General features: G+C 36.6%; 1 protein-coding gene across 3 annotated transcripts in view; it reads left to right on the top strand.

Annotated features, from left to right (window-relative positions):
* Nucleotides 1–13821, top strand: part of LOC111503859 (lipase 1) — a 36973-nt gene that overhangs the window by 22560 nt on the left and 592 nt on the right. For 2 of the 3 annotated variants that reach the window (XM_023158280.2, XM_023158281.2), the window contains exons 2-7: nucleotides 611–815; nucleotides 3020–3137; nucleotides 6066–6312; nucleotides 8533–8691; nucleotides 12644–12728; nucleotides 13064–13209. In XM_023158280.2, the coding sequence (XP_023014048.2) occupies nucleotides 611–815; nucleotides 3020–3137; nucleotides 6066–6312; nucleotides 8533–8691; nucleotides 12644–12728; nucleotides 13064–13209 (960 nt within the window). Of the gene's footprint in view, nucleotides 1–610; nucleotides 816–3019; nucleotides 3138–6065; nucleotides 6313–8532; nucleotides 8692–12627; nucleotides 12729–13063; nucleotides 13210–13821 lie in introns of all 3 variants that reach the window. The other variant, XR_012467450.1, reaches the window with a different exon arrangement.

Below are 13821 nucleotides of genomic sequence, written 5' to 3'. Positions count from 1 at the left end.
TGGAACCAGCCAAATGTTACACCCATGCTCAATCCCTAAAGAGATGGGATGGAATCAAAAGATGCAATCTTGCCAGGATCACCCTGGGCAACCCTGAGAAGCTGGCGCCGAAGAAATATCTGGCGATGACCAGGAAAAATCTACGCTTAACAGTAGAATTTCTGACTGGCCACTGTCAACTAAGGAAAAACTTCCTAATATGGGGCTAGCTGACACACCTTTATGCAGAATGTGTGAACAGGAAGATGAGACTGTCAGGCATGTCCAACGCTAGTGCCTGGAGTTATCGTCAATAAGATAGTGTGTGTTCGGTGAGTCTTGGCCTACACCTGCCGATATAAAGGAGATGTCTCCCAGTGGCCTGTCCACCTTCCTGGAAAGGACAGGATGGACGATGACCTAGGAGGACAACTCCTCGGGAGGATGTAATGGTTCACATGTGGCCTAAGTGCTGTGGGCTTACACTCACCCTCCCTACTCTACAGAATTGTCATACTTTGCTTTTTTTTTTCGTTTATTCAATTCACTTCATAGGTCAGATAAACTTTTATTCCCTGGCATTGCCATAATAAGTTTTTTCGATTATACATTTTTTATTTCTATTTTACAGCGCAACTTAGTAGAAGGATATGGTTACCCCTTCGAATCTCACGACGTTATATCAGGATCCGGATACATTCTAACGTTGCACCGAATTCCTCATGGAATCAAAAAAAAACATTGGAAAACATTGAACCGACCTGTAGCTCTATTCCAGCATGGGCTAGTTGCTTCGTCTGATGCTTTTCTTTTCAGAGGGCCAGATTTTGACTTGCGTAAGTAGATTCGGTCTTCGAAAATGTCATAGTTCATAACTGGTCATAAAAATCGCTCATACAAAATCTCATCTATACTCATTCATCCCTGTTTCTCCGTACTGGAATGTTCCTAGGAAGCTAAGGAAGGTCTTAGATGCGCCGTGGGGGAAAAGGGGGCGTTTACATATGAAAACTACCTCTTCATCACTGTTTCTTCGTACCCCTATATTTTCGGAGGCTGAAATTTTGTATGTGGGTTCGTTTTATGTTGGTTCTAAGAGCGGTGCCTGTGCGAAAGTAGCGAATCATATGGGATTTGTATCGCTGAAGATCCATTCGAATCTTGTCATAAACGATGCAAAATTGTGATTGTGATTATGATGAAAAGTGATTCCATCCGTTTGTTCATTCTAGAGGAATAGAGCACAGTAGATCAAAAAACTGTTACTTTCAAAGAGTATTCAATTCAGTTATTATTGGAATTAGGAACTGAATGCTTCCAAAGTTTTCAAAGTTGAAATACCAAAAGAAAAGAATAGCCTAGCAGGCTATAATGAATCCCTCAATATTGAATGAAATTCACTCGATCTGAGGAAAGCACACATCAGGTGCTTTGATAAGCCGCCGAATATTTTTGAAGAGGACCCATACATGGGCTCATCATTGTGTTGTTGCCGCAGGTGTGAAGTGATTTCTGCGGCTTTTATGTGAGCCTTTTGCTGAAGGGGTCTCAACTAAGGGATCATCTCGTTTAGTGTCATCAGTTGCTCGGACACTTGCCATAAAGACAAATGCTGCTCTCCCTGCTCTCTCATGGTCGCTGACTATGCAGAGAAAGAGATCAGAACTTCTGATGACTGTTTTCATCCAGTACCATTCTGTCACGTAAACCTGCCAAACTTAAAAGTCCACGACCTCCCTGTTGTCGAAGAAAGTATAACCGTAAAACGCAATATTTAGGATAGAGATGACTTGGTACAACTCATTCCCAGTCCATTTCACTACATCAAAGTACTTAAGGAATATCAGGACTACAACCATATTTATAGCAGTAGCTTTGTTTTACTGGGCTGATACTTGCCAGGAAAAAAGTTTCTCACTGAGGTTACCTCTTGTGAGGGACGATGTTCAACCCCGAGGTAAGTCTGTTTTGAGATGGACCGTTGAACATTTTCATCTCCCGAATTCCATACTGATGCAGGTACTCAAAAAACATCAAATTATATAAGATATTGAAATAATCGAACAATCAGCCAACACAAGTATCTAACAATTGGAAAATTATATTAAAAGTCAGATATTATTTCGCCTTGTATAGGTATTCATTGTATAGGCATTCATTGAACATGTTTATTTGACAAGTTAATGAATAAATCGTGGTTTCATTCCAATAGAAACTTCAAATGAATTCTATTGTTATTTGCGAACCTTACATAATTTCCCATGTGTTCACGTTCAACATTTCAAGGAATATTGAACTTTTTGCTTTCATGCAACGAGGTTAAGTGAAGAATTATCATCGCAAAGATATATGCTCATAAGCACATATCTCAGAATCTGCACGTACATGACTGCTAGAATGGTTACAAATTAGTTGTAATTCATACAGAATTTGTCAAGCTTAACAGTATTGAATGTCAGAGTAATTTTTTCATTTGGTTTATTTCTTTTCATGTTGTGGGATAAAGTAATCATTATTATAATGATGGAACAAATCATTATAATTTTTGTTTCGTGATAATTTCAACCTTCCATCCTTGAACTTTTAGTGTGATCAATTCGTTTGCCTAAAAGCATGAAAGATTTTTTCTCAATAAATAATAGTTTAAAAAACTAAATAACACACTAATTTAAGATTGTGTTCAACATCGATAATAAGTCATATGACTTATCCTGGCGATCCTGACCAGGATAATGAAATAAACTTATGAAATTATTGTATTGTCCAGATTCTTGATAAGTGTACAAAGTTTAAAATACATCTGTTAGTTTAAAATTAGTAAAAATCAAGTTCAAAAGAATCGGTCACGAACAAACATACAAGTGGAGCTACTAAAATCGTGATAATAAAAAAATCTCTTCTGAAAAATAGCCTCAATATATCATTAGTTATTGATTTCATAGAAAAATTAACATAAACCGTGAGAAATTTCCAAATTAGAAAATACGAGCATATAATTGTTGAAAGTATAACAAGCTACTAATTCATTTTTCACTTTCAGCATACACTTTGGCAGATGCTGGATATGATGTGTGGCTGAGTAATATGAGAGGAAACGTATATTCCAGAAAACATAAAACTATGGATTCAACGAAAGATCTTCAGTTTTGGGATTTCACGTAAGTATATCGACTGAATGCCATATTATACTTTCATCTACGTGTAAACACAATTCATTATGTTGAAGATACATAGAAATGAAACCGCGGTTCATAATAGAATTTTTTTTTTGTGAGAAATTTTATTAAAACAACGATAAAAATAAAATAAAAACAACAATAAAAATTAATTGGCGATCCGGGGCGACTTCATTGATTCCAGTGGCGCATTTGCTTTTTCAGCTGCAGGAAAACCCGGAAAAACCTGCAGCACCACATCATCTGAAGATCTTGATCTAACAATGTCCTCTCTCTTATAAAACAACATGTAGGGTGTCTCCAGAGGCTCCAATAAATTCAATGCATCGCCAGAACACTTCGTGACACGACTATCGTCAAACTTAAACCAGTCCGTTTCGTCTTTGACCAAGGCGTAATAATGACCAAATTCAACGCCACAACCACAGTGAACAATGACTGCATGAATATTATAATAGTGGTCTGCTAGGTTGAAATGTTCATCTATTTCGAACCTTCCAAAGAGTTTCTTGCTTCCATTAGAGATTGAGTCTTGTTTGAAAATCATCAGTGTTATTATTAGATTGACTGGTGCCTCAGCTATACTTGTTTCCTTATAACAGTCAGTTAGTTTGGCGCATGTTTGACAATACAGTAGATCATCACCTGTTAAAAATTCCATTTTCAGATGATTTAACAATAAGCTTTGCTTTCATTTATTATATCAGATTTGGTTCATCAATGCTCCAAGTGCATCCTGGCTGTCTTTAAAAATATAAATCCGCTTATTACGTTCAGGCCTCAAATTATTATGCATACACTCCCATTTCGGAGGCTAATGTATTGTTACGTTTCCCCCCGTTGGTTGACCAATACTTGACTACACTGAATAATCAAACTTAACTTTATTTCACTTCAAATACAACAAACACTTCAACTAAAACTTCAACTATTATTCGAATGTCTCTCGCCTTACTAGATCACTTCGTGTACCACATTGTAGCTTCCATTTGACTGTCTCGATATGCTCATGGCTAGCGTTTGAATATCGTAATCGAATACCGTAGAAATTTCGCCGAAGTTCCCTCGAAATCGGTGGCACTATTCTCGCTGATTCTAGAGCGGCAGGGAACATTGTGCATTCGCGCGCTCTTAGCTACGTCACGTTTGGTTTATGGTTACCAGTGGCGGCCGCGTTATATTCTTTCGGGCATGATATACAATAGTATACTAACCAATCGGGTAACTGAAATGAATATTTCTACGTGTACATTTTCAGTTCGTCTGTATACCAATTGTCTCTGCTAAGCAGGTTTTCTTCGCGAAGTTTATATCAAACATGATTTCGATGTGCTGTGGTCTGAAAATATGCTAGATATTCGTTCCCCCACATATTCCGAAATTTCTGTTTTGTCGGATCACGTGTGAGTCGGTGAATATTCCAATCTAATCTGAATTGGCTCATCATTTCTTGCTTTATCGTTACGAAATGTAAACTAGTAATTCCCTAGCATGCACGTATTTGCACGCTGCTTAATTCGTGGTTGTTTGCTTCATCTTTGGCCACCAGCATATATGTTATCATGGTGTAAAGCCAATACATTACGAGTATGTCTGTTTTCAGCTCTCACGTCTTTTCGCAAGTGAATCTGGTCAGCAACAGTAATACATTCACTTTTCTTTTCACTCTTCCTGCATGTTGTTTTTATGCCAATTTGAGATCTAGTAACTTTCCCAGATTGGACCAGAACCAGTCATTGGCATCACTTTAGGCTTTGCTAAACAAAGATTGAACACCTGGATGGCAGGAAGATTTATGGACTTCTGGCAGAATGTTCCAGGAGTGGCTCAGTCCAAGGCGTTTATTCACCCTTCGAAGCTTGATACAAACAGTTGTTGGACTACAGTTAGGATGAACTACGATGTCTAGGCCTTCTTAGTGTAAATAGGTGTGGGCCACAATAAACCCTGTGGGTTGCGGTGGAGGGTCGGATAGACCCCCTCACTTTGGACCTAACCTAACTCAACCTATCTTCTCCAGATATTTCACTTTTCCTGTGATGTATCTCTTCACCTTGAGTGATCGAGTGAATGTAACTGACCGAAACATGATGGCAATTTATATCGAAACATACTAATAAGACATAGTCTGATTTCCATTACAGAAGATTTACAATGTCACGACTCGTGTTTTGCTATTCAATAGCTTTCTCAAACAAAATCCTTCTTGAGGAAGCTATAGGATTCGAAACAAGTTATCACTAATTTTTTCTGCTGTGAACGATTTCATAGTCCACCTCGTCATAATAATCAGGATCTTACCTAATATGGGGTCTTTCATGTGGAATGGTATCGTCCCAAATTCGACAATTTTGTTTGTTCCCGTACCCATTCATCCAGAAATGAGCCTCATCGCTGAAGATGATTTTTAGGGTCAGCTGTTGCAGAGCTCATTCAGCGAACACACGTCGTTGTCTATTGACGTTAACCTTCAGTTCCTGGGTCAGTTGTATTGTGTTTGAGATCAGGTCCAAGTCACGATGCAACGTTTGTTTGGTCTGCGAAAAGTCAAATTCTTGTCAGTGACGCGAAATCGCCTCTGATTCTTCTGGACACTCTCACAGAGAGCGGTGATGTTTTTGGCAGATCTTGCGTTTCTTTGACGTTCGCGTCAAATTTATCCACCTCATTGCGAGTACTCCTCTTGGTAGAATGATTATGACGACCGTAAAATGGACTAAGCGCGCGGTACGTTGCCCAAACAGAACACCCATTTTGATAAAACAATTTTATTATTTGCTCTTGTTGTTATTTGGCAGAACAGACTGAATAAATGACAACTGATTTGACAGATGTTGTTTCGCCATGATGATCATTATCAACTGTCAAATTTCAAAATTCAAATATTAATTTTATATCCTTCAATTTCAGTCTTCACGAAATAGGTGTTCAAGACTATCCTGCAATTTTCGACTACATCCTCAACAAAACCAAACAACAGGAACTTTATTTTTTGGGACACTCAGTTGGATCAACAGCTGGATTCATTTTATGTTCGGCGATGCCAGAGTATAACAAAAAAATCAAATTGCATCTCTCTCTTGCGCCTCTAGTGTATGTTAATCACTCGATAACACTGGCACAGAAAATGCTGATATTTCCTGGACTATCTGTTATGGTGAGTAAATATGAAACACAATATGGAGATTCAGGTCCCATTTTTTTCTTTATAGAATATCGATTGAATCAAAGAAAAACCATTTCAATGTTAGTTTTTACAAAACAACGATAAAAATAAAAAAACAATGAAAATGAATTAGCGCTCCGGGGCGACTTCCAGTGGCGCATTTGCTTTTTCAGCTGCAGGAAAACCCGGAAAAACCTGCAGCACCTCATCATCTGAAGGTCTTGATCTGCCAATGTTCTCTCTCTCATAAAACAAAATGTAGGATGTCTCCAGAGGCTCCAATAGATTCGATACATCGCCAGAACACTTCGTGACACGACTATCGTCAAACTTAAACCAGTCCGTTTCGTCTTTGACCAAGGCGTAATAATGACCAAATTCAACGCCAGAACCACAGTGAACAATGACTGCATGAATATTATAATAGTGGTCTGCTAGATTAAAATGTTCATCTATTTCGAACCTTCGAAAGAGTGTCTTGCTTCCGTCAGAGGTTGAGTCTTGTTTGAAGATCATCAGTCTTATTATTAGATTGACTGGTGCCTCAGCTATACTTGTTTCCTTATAACAGTCAGTTAGTTTGGCACATGTTTGGCAATAAAGTCGATCATCACCTGTTAAAAATTCCATTTTCAGATGATTCAACAAAAACCTTTGCCCGGACTGGTTATTAGTCGTATTAGAAAACGCTAGGTGAAGTTCCAGAAATTCACATAAGTTTTCGCTACCTCTTGAACATTTACTACAAAGTAAACAAGTGAGGATTTTTCCAGCAAAAGATTTACAACCACAAGACGAGAAGGACTGTACTAAATCATTCAATCTAGAGTGGTCAGGAGTATTGATTTTGCTATTGTTTTGCTCACGAAGAGTATTCAACAAGAACCCCGTGAATTCGGAACAATTCTCTTGTTGTCCTAACGAGTATCTATTGGACTTCAAAGACTTCAGGACAAACAGGTGTTTGAGTTTGATGAATAAGTAGAAAACATTCCCGTTCTCGTTCATCATTAAAACCTCGTTCTTGAAATTCTTCATCATGAACAACACTTGTAAAATGCTATTTATGTAGCAAGTGTTTCCTAAATTATCCAATCCAATTTTCTTCTCTAGATTTTCAGGACAATTCTCTACTGATTAGTAAGGAAGAACATGTTTCACAGAATCTCCATAAGAACCATTTCTCAAAGAAAATAATCAATGAATATTGACAGTTCATGATGACATGGTGGCCTGGTGTGGCCCATTGCACACGTTCACATGAAAAATATTCTTGAGGGGACCAAGAAAATGAAATATGATGGAATTGATCGATTTTTCAACAAAATCCATAACGTATTCAAGCATCACTACATTATGAGAACACGTGTTATGGTTATATAAACTGTTCAGTGGAAATCTAACAATGAAATGTCACTTGGAGAGAATAAAATGTGACGAAATTAGATTATTGCACCATCTACCAGCACATATGCAGAAAATTACTCCTATTTTATGAATAGCATCAAAATTAAATTTTCCTATTTTTGAGTAACAGAAAGTTTTTGATGTTTGTTTTGAGGCAACTCACGTTAACGAATTATTTGAAGTGTTTCAATGCTCAATTTTTTTTATTAAATATTTCCTGAACTGTTATAGCAATGGAAAAATATGAAAGCAGTGGGGTTGATCTCAATTTCTTTTTTTCTTACTCTCTTGGGATATATTTGATACTGAAAGTGTAAGTTCATCTCCTGGTAATGCCAACTGCGCGCCTTGAAGAGTGTTTCAGTTCTGGTGTAGGGAAAGTCTTAAAAAAAGTCTATATATTGTATTTTTTTCAATTTTCTCCTATTCATGAGACAAATGACCGCCGCAAGTCTCTATGAATAGTTCATCATTTTCTTTTTGATTGGGTCAAGGTTTCTTTACTGTTTATTTTTCATTCAAAAATGTGTTTTTCATATTCATTTTCGTTAGTGTTTAAAAACTACTGGAGGATAGGAAATGAATTAAAGAAAGTATTGACCTCATACTGATCGAATTAAAAAATATTTTTGATGAAATTTTCTTCTCAAAAGCGACTATCTCGTTAATAAAAATATGAAGTTCACTATACGCCGACTTTTTCTGGAGATATTGATGTTCTGTCTATAACTCAACATTTTTTCAAAAGTATTTATTTGATAAGTTTATTTTTGAAAAATAAATTTAATTTTCCATCTGTTCTAGGAAACAGCTATGTCTAATGGAATTTACAACTGTTTTCCGAGAAGACCATTTTTTTCACGAATGATGCAAATGATTTGTGAAGATGGGATGATATTCCAACGATTATGTTTGAAAGCAGTTTTCACAGTTGTCGGCCAGAAAAATTCTCAATTCAATACGGTAATTAGATGATATGTAGAAAAACAAAATTGTTGACATTTCTGTTATTCTCAATGAATTTTGAAAAAAAACATCTGATTTTGATAGATGAATCAGTTTAAGGTAAAAAAATAAAACGGGACGAGCAAATTGAAAAAAAAGAATAAGTACAGTTCAGATACTTATTCATTCAGACTGCTCTTTTCGAGATTTGAAATACTATTCATGAAACAATTCAGTCAAAAAGTGAGAAATTACAAAAATGATCTTTTCTGAAAGAGTTACACTGCAACTTGGAGATTATTTTTACTGACAGTCATACAGACATTGAAGAAAACTGATTGATACTAAAGATACGTTCAATTTCTCATCACTCATAGATGTTCACCTCTAAAACTATTTCTTTAGATATATAAAAGCTTGATAATATTTTTCTGAAAGATAATAATGGTATTATGAAGTTGGTTAATATACTATGTGTTTTTCATGTTTTTTTCAAAAGTTTTGTCCATTTCAATGAGTCTACTTCAAACTGTAATATCTCAGTGAATAATAATTAAATTGAATCGAAATAAGCGCCATTTGAATCACTACACTTCTGCCATGTGCTCGGGATTCAATAAAGTCGACGAAGGCCGTTTTTGGCTGGTCCTGATTGGTGAAGGTTCTACCCGTGAGAAAGTTATCGGAGTGCTTGAAGAAATGGTACTCGGTCGGCGAGAGGTCGTGCGGACAGGCGTTGTCGTGGAGCAGGATCATACCTTTTCTGTTGCCCAGTGCCGGATGCTGTTGTTGCAATTTTCGATACAGTTCGTGGATTTCTCACGATAAGACTCTGCTGTGATGATTTGATCCGGTTGCAGAAAATGAATCACACCAGCCCCTGACCACCATACCTGAACCACTATCCTGAACATCTCATGTTGTCGTTGATGATCCACTTTTCATCACACATGATGATCCGATCCAAAAAAGGAAGGATTTGGTTGTACAAAACCAAAGCAGAACAGACTTTTAAACATGACAATTTTTGTGGACCATTCAAATCGTGGGGAACCCACTTTTCGAGCTTCTTAACCTTTCCAATAGATATGTTTTAAACCAGTGGTCGCCAACCTGTCGATCGCGAGCTACCGGTAGCTCGCGGAGGCAATTCTGGTAGCTCTCACAACGATTTTAATTTAAAAATTACAAACTGCAAAAATCAGAGAAGCTTCCGAAAATTCCACAATAAAATCTAATTGTCATAATATTAAACATAAACAGCGGCAACGTTGCGGTGAGCGATCTGCCGCTGACGCCATCAAGCTAGAATCGGCTAGAACCGACCAGCCGGACCAGCGCGTTAGTGTTCGAGAACGATCTGGATTGCTTTGAACGGGATAAATACGCACGGCGCGGCGACATTGCGCTTAGTTTAAAACTGAACGCGTAACCAACGTCCAGCGGTTGGGTTAGTAGAGAACAACAAAAATAATATTATGGCAAGCAGTTGTAAGAAGGTAAAGACATACCACTTTCATTCGGAATGGGAAGAACAATACTTTTTTACAGAAGTTAAAGATAAAAATGTGTGTTTGTTATGTAATACTTCGGTCTCCGTTGCTAAAAAAGGAAATATTAAGAGACATCATAAAACTGTACATTCTAATTTTGAAAAATCATTCCCACTACAATCTGCCGCCAGAAAGGAAAAACTGAAACAGTTTAAAGAGCAGTTAATTGGACAACAATCAATATTTTTAAGAACAGTCGTCAAAAATAAGGCTGCAACTGAAGCATCTTACCGTATGTCCCAGATGATTGCACAAAAAGACAAACCTTATGAAGACAGGGAAATGATAAAACAGGCGTTTTAGAAGCTGCTGATTCGTTATTTGCCAACTTTAGAAATAAAGACGAGATAGTTTCAGCTATAAAATATATGCAACTTTCTGCTAATACAATGATGAGACGTGTAGAAGTAATGAGCAATGATATTTTTCAGTTAAGAACTGACTTAGATAACTGTGTTTATTTTTCACTTCAACTGGATGAATCAACAGATGTCGTTGACACTGCCCAGATGGCCGTGTTCGTCAGGATGGTTTTTAGTGATTTTACGATTAAAGAAGATCTTTTGAGGTTCATTCCACTGAAAGGACACACTACTGGACATGAGTTGTTTTCTCATTTAAAAAATATTATTTCTTCCGAGAAAATTCCAATATCGAAAATGGTAGGCTTGACAACCGATGGCGCTCCAGCTATGGTGGGTTGTGATAAGGGTTTGGTGGCGTTATGTCGTAAAGATGAAACTTTTCCGCAATTTCTCTGTTACCACTGCATTATCCATCAGCAAGCATTATGAGGAAATTTCCTGAAACTAAACAAACGTTATGAAACTGGTGGTAAAAATTGTGAACAAGATTAGAGCTCAAGCGTTACAAAGAAGATTATTCAGAACCTTGGCCGATGAAGTTGACTGTCAATACGGGGACCTACTCCTTCACTCTGAAGTCCGATGGTTAAGTAGAGGACGGGTGCTGAAACGTTTTAATGATGTCCTATCTGGCATAGTTCAATTTTTCAAACAACGCGATGAACCGACTAGGAATGTAGCTATGAACAAGTACGTATTAGTAATATTAGTTATTTTGTTATTAGTTTATTATTAGTACCTATGTATTATGTATTACCAGTTAAATAGTAAAATAAATACATATAATGATAAATTAACTGTGGATTATTTCATTTACGTTGCGTTACGTGGCTTCCGTGTGGGTAGCTCGCTGTTTATTCCAAAATTAACAAAGTAGCTCAACACATTGAAGAGGTTGGCGACCACTGTTTTAAAGTATCAAAAATCGCATGGGAGCTCTCAGTTATTCCGCTTGCCCACCCACCGTTTATGAAGGGGTCAATCTCCACCAGAATCCTCAAATCCCTGTCCTGTATAACTGTATTGAGATATGAAGTTACAAAAACACATGACATGACAAAACTTGTGAAATAACCTCATATCAAGGGTTATACATGAGTAGCTTCTAGAAGACACACCTCGGAATTTTTTATGTATGAAAGCATTACAATTTTTTCTTCCTAGGACTTCAATTGGTGATGTGATACAGTCATAATCCAGTCAAATTAGACAATTTGATTTACGATAATTCGCATAGAGCTGAAAATTGACTTGATACAGGTCTTGAAAACAATATTATGAATGATAATTTTCCTCATTAACGATACATGTTACAAGTAAAAATATGTGGAGAGTTATAGCGCGAATCGCCAATTCAAAAGTTGAGGAAGACGTATGACGTATGTCATGAACCATGGTATTCTTGGAACCTACGTTTACTGCATGATCTATCGTAATTCAGTTTTATTGAAAAATATTACATCAACTAATAAACAACACAACTGATAATAATAAAATTGAAATGAATTATTTATCGGCAGAATTGAAACTGATAAATTTAACTCAATATCAACTTCGTTTCTTCATTCCTCTCCTTCTTGAATATCCATGTACCAATTGTAGAATAAGTGTCCTCATTGTGGAATGAGAATCCTTATCTAATAATTGTAGCATGACAATCCTCATCTACTAATTGTAGCACAAGAATGAATGTCATCGATGATATGATAAGATTTGACTCATTCCTGACATCAAAGTCACACTCACCGTAAATGACCTTCAATAAATTTTGTAGCACACACGGAATCAGTAGAGACTAAATATTTCATTGGACAGTTTATTCAAGAACTGAACCAATTTTCAACTCTATGCACATTATATCGTAGGCTCAGCACTTTTTCGTTCATTTTTACTGGTCTAAAATCTTCAATATTACATATTCCTATCGTACAGCCAGTCGCTGTGACCAAAATCAATTTTTTATATCCAACTGACGTCTACTCGAAGCTTTCTCTTGATAACCCAATGGTTCACCAAAGTAAGTTAATTTATTTCAGGTGCACCCTTTTTCAGAGCTACTTACCATCCTGTTTCGAATACTTTCCTGCAGGGACGTCAATGTTTTTAATGCAACACACTCTTCAGTTGTATGTCAAAGGTATGTACAATTTCAAAATTCATGAAATGCATGTAATTGGGTGAGGAATTTGAAATTCCCACAGGAATATATCCATCAGATCAGGTCAGTTCAAAAACTGAGGTGAATTTTGCCAAAAAGTATCTATTTATTTCTATTGTGTTTCCTTCAAAGTCAGGTCATTTAGAAGCCCCGATCCAGATTCTTCCAAATCCCAATTTATCATCCCAATGATGACCAACAAGGAGAACCAATATGCACTCAATGTTATGAAACCAAACAAAGAACATTGAAGATATAATGAAAAAACATTTTAACTGAATTGTTTCAATTTATCTGCCAAATTTTTGTTACAGGAGATTTTTCACCGTTTGACTACGGAAATGAAACACACAATATGCAAAAGTATAATGAATCTATTCCAGCACCATATAACCTTTCTATGGTAACTCATCCAGTTTTGCTTTACTATGGATCTGGGGATATATTGGTTACAGAAGAGGTAATTATATATGGTAAAATATGCAAGGATATTTTAAATTCTTAATGCTTTCCCAATCTATATGTTAAGAAGTGAAGAAGTATAACCATCGAAAGATGAACGTAGTTTTTTACCCTACCATTTATTCCTATCTATGATTGAAATGCTACATTTTCCCAATGGGTTTGATGGTAATTAACTAGCCTGTACAATTTAACTCAACTTTATTTCACTGCTATACTAATAATTCAACAAACACTTCAACTAAAACTTCACATTAATTAATCAAATGTTTATCGCCTCATTAGAGTACTCCGTACCGTACTTTCAACTACACTAGACTTTTCCTTCTGCCTGTGGGGTAGTGTTTATCTATCGTAGTGGAAGTGCCTGGAAGTCGAAAGGGAAGTCTCTGGAAGTTTATCGAAGAGACGCGACATCTAGAACGATCAAAAAACGCAAGTTGAATTGAGCCAAGTCATAATCGATTGACAAAAACCAGCGGCGGTTTTTTCGGGGGATAATTTACAACAGCAATATCATTCGTTTTTAATGATAAAGTGATTAGGACTATGCATTTTTAAACCAAAATAATTCAAGATACAAACTGGAATAAAAAACCCTTTCGAAACA

Source organism: Leptinotarsa decemlineata, unplaced genomic scaffold (assembly GCF_025532065.1).
Source record: "Leptinotarsa decemlineata unplaced genomic scaffold, Ldec_3_MD MMD2_tig00026336_RagTag_RagTag, whole genome shotgun sequence".
NCBI lineage: Eukaryota > Metazoa > Arthropoda > Insecta > Coleoptera > Chrysomelidae > Leptinotarsa > Leptinotarsa decemlineata.
Note: the sequence above shows the minus strand (reverse complement) of the source record. Positions and strands in the feature narration are given on the sequence as shown.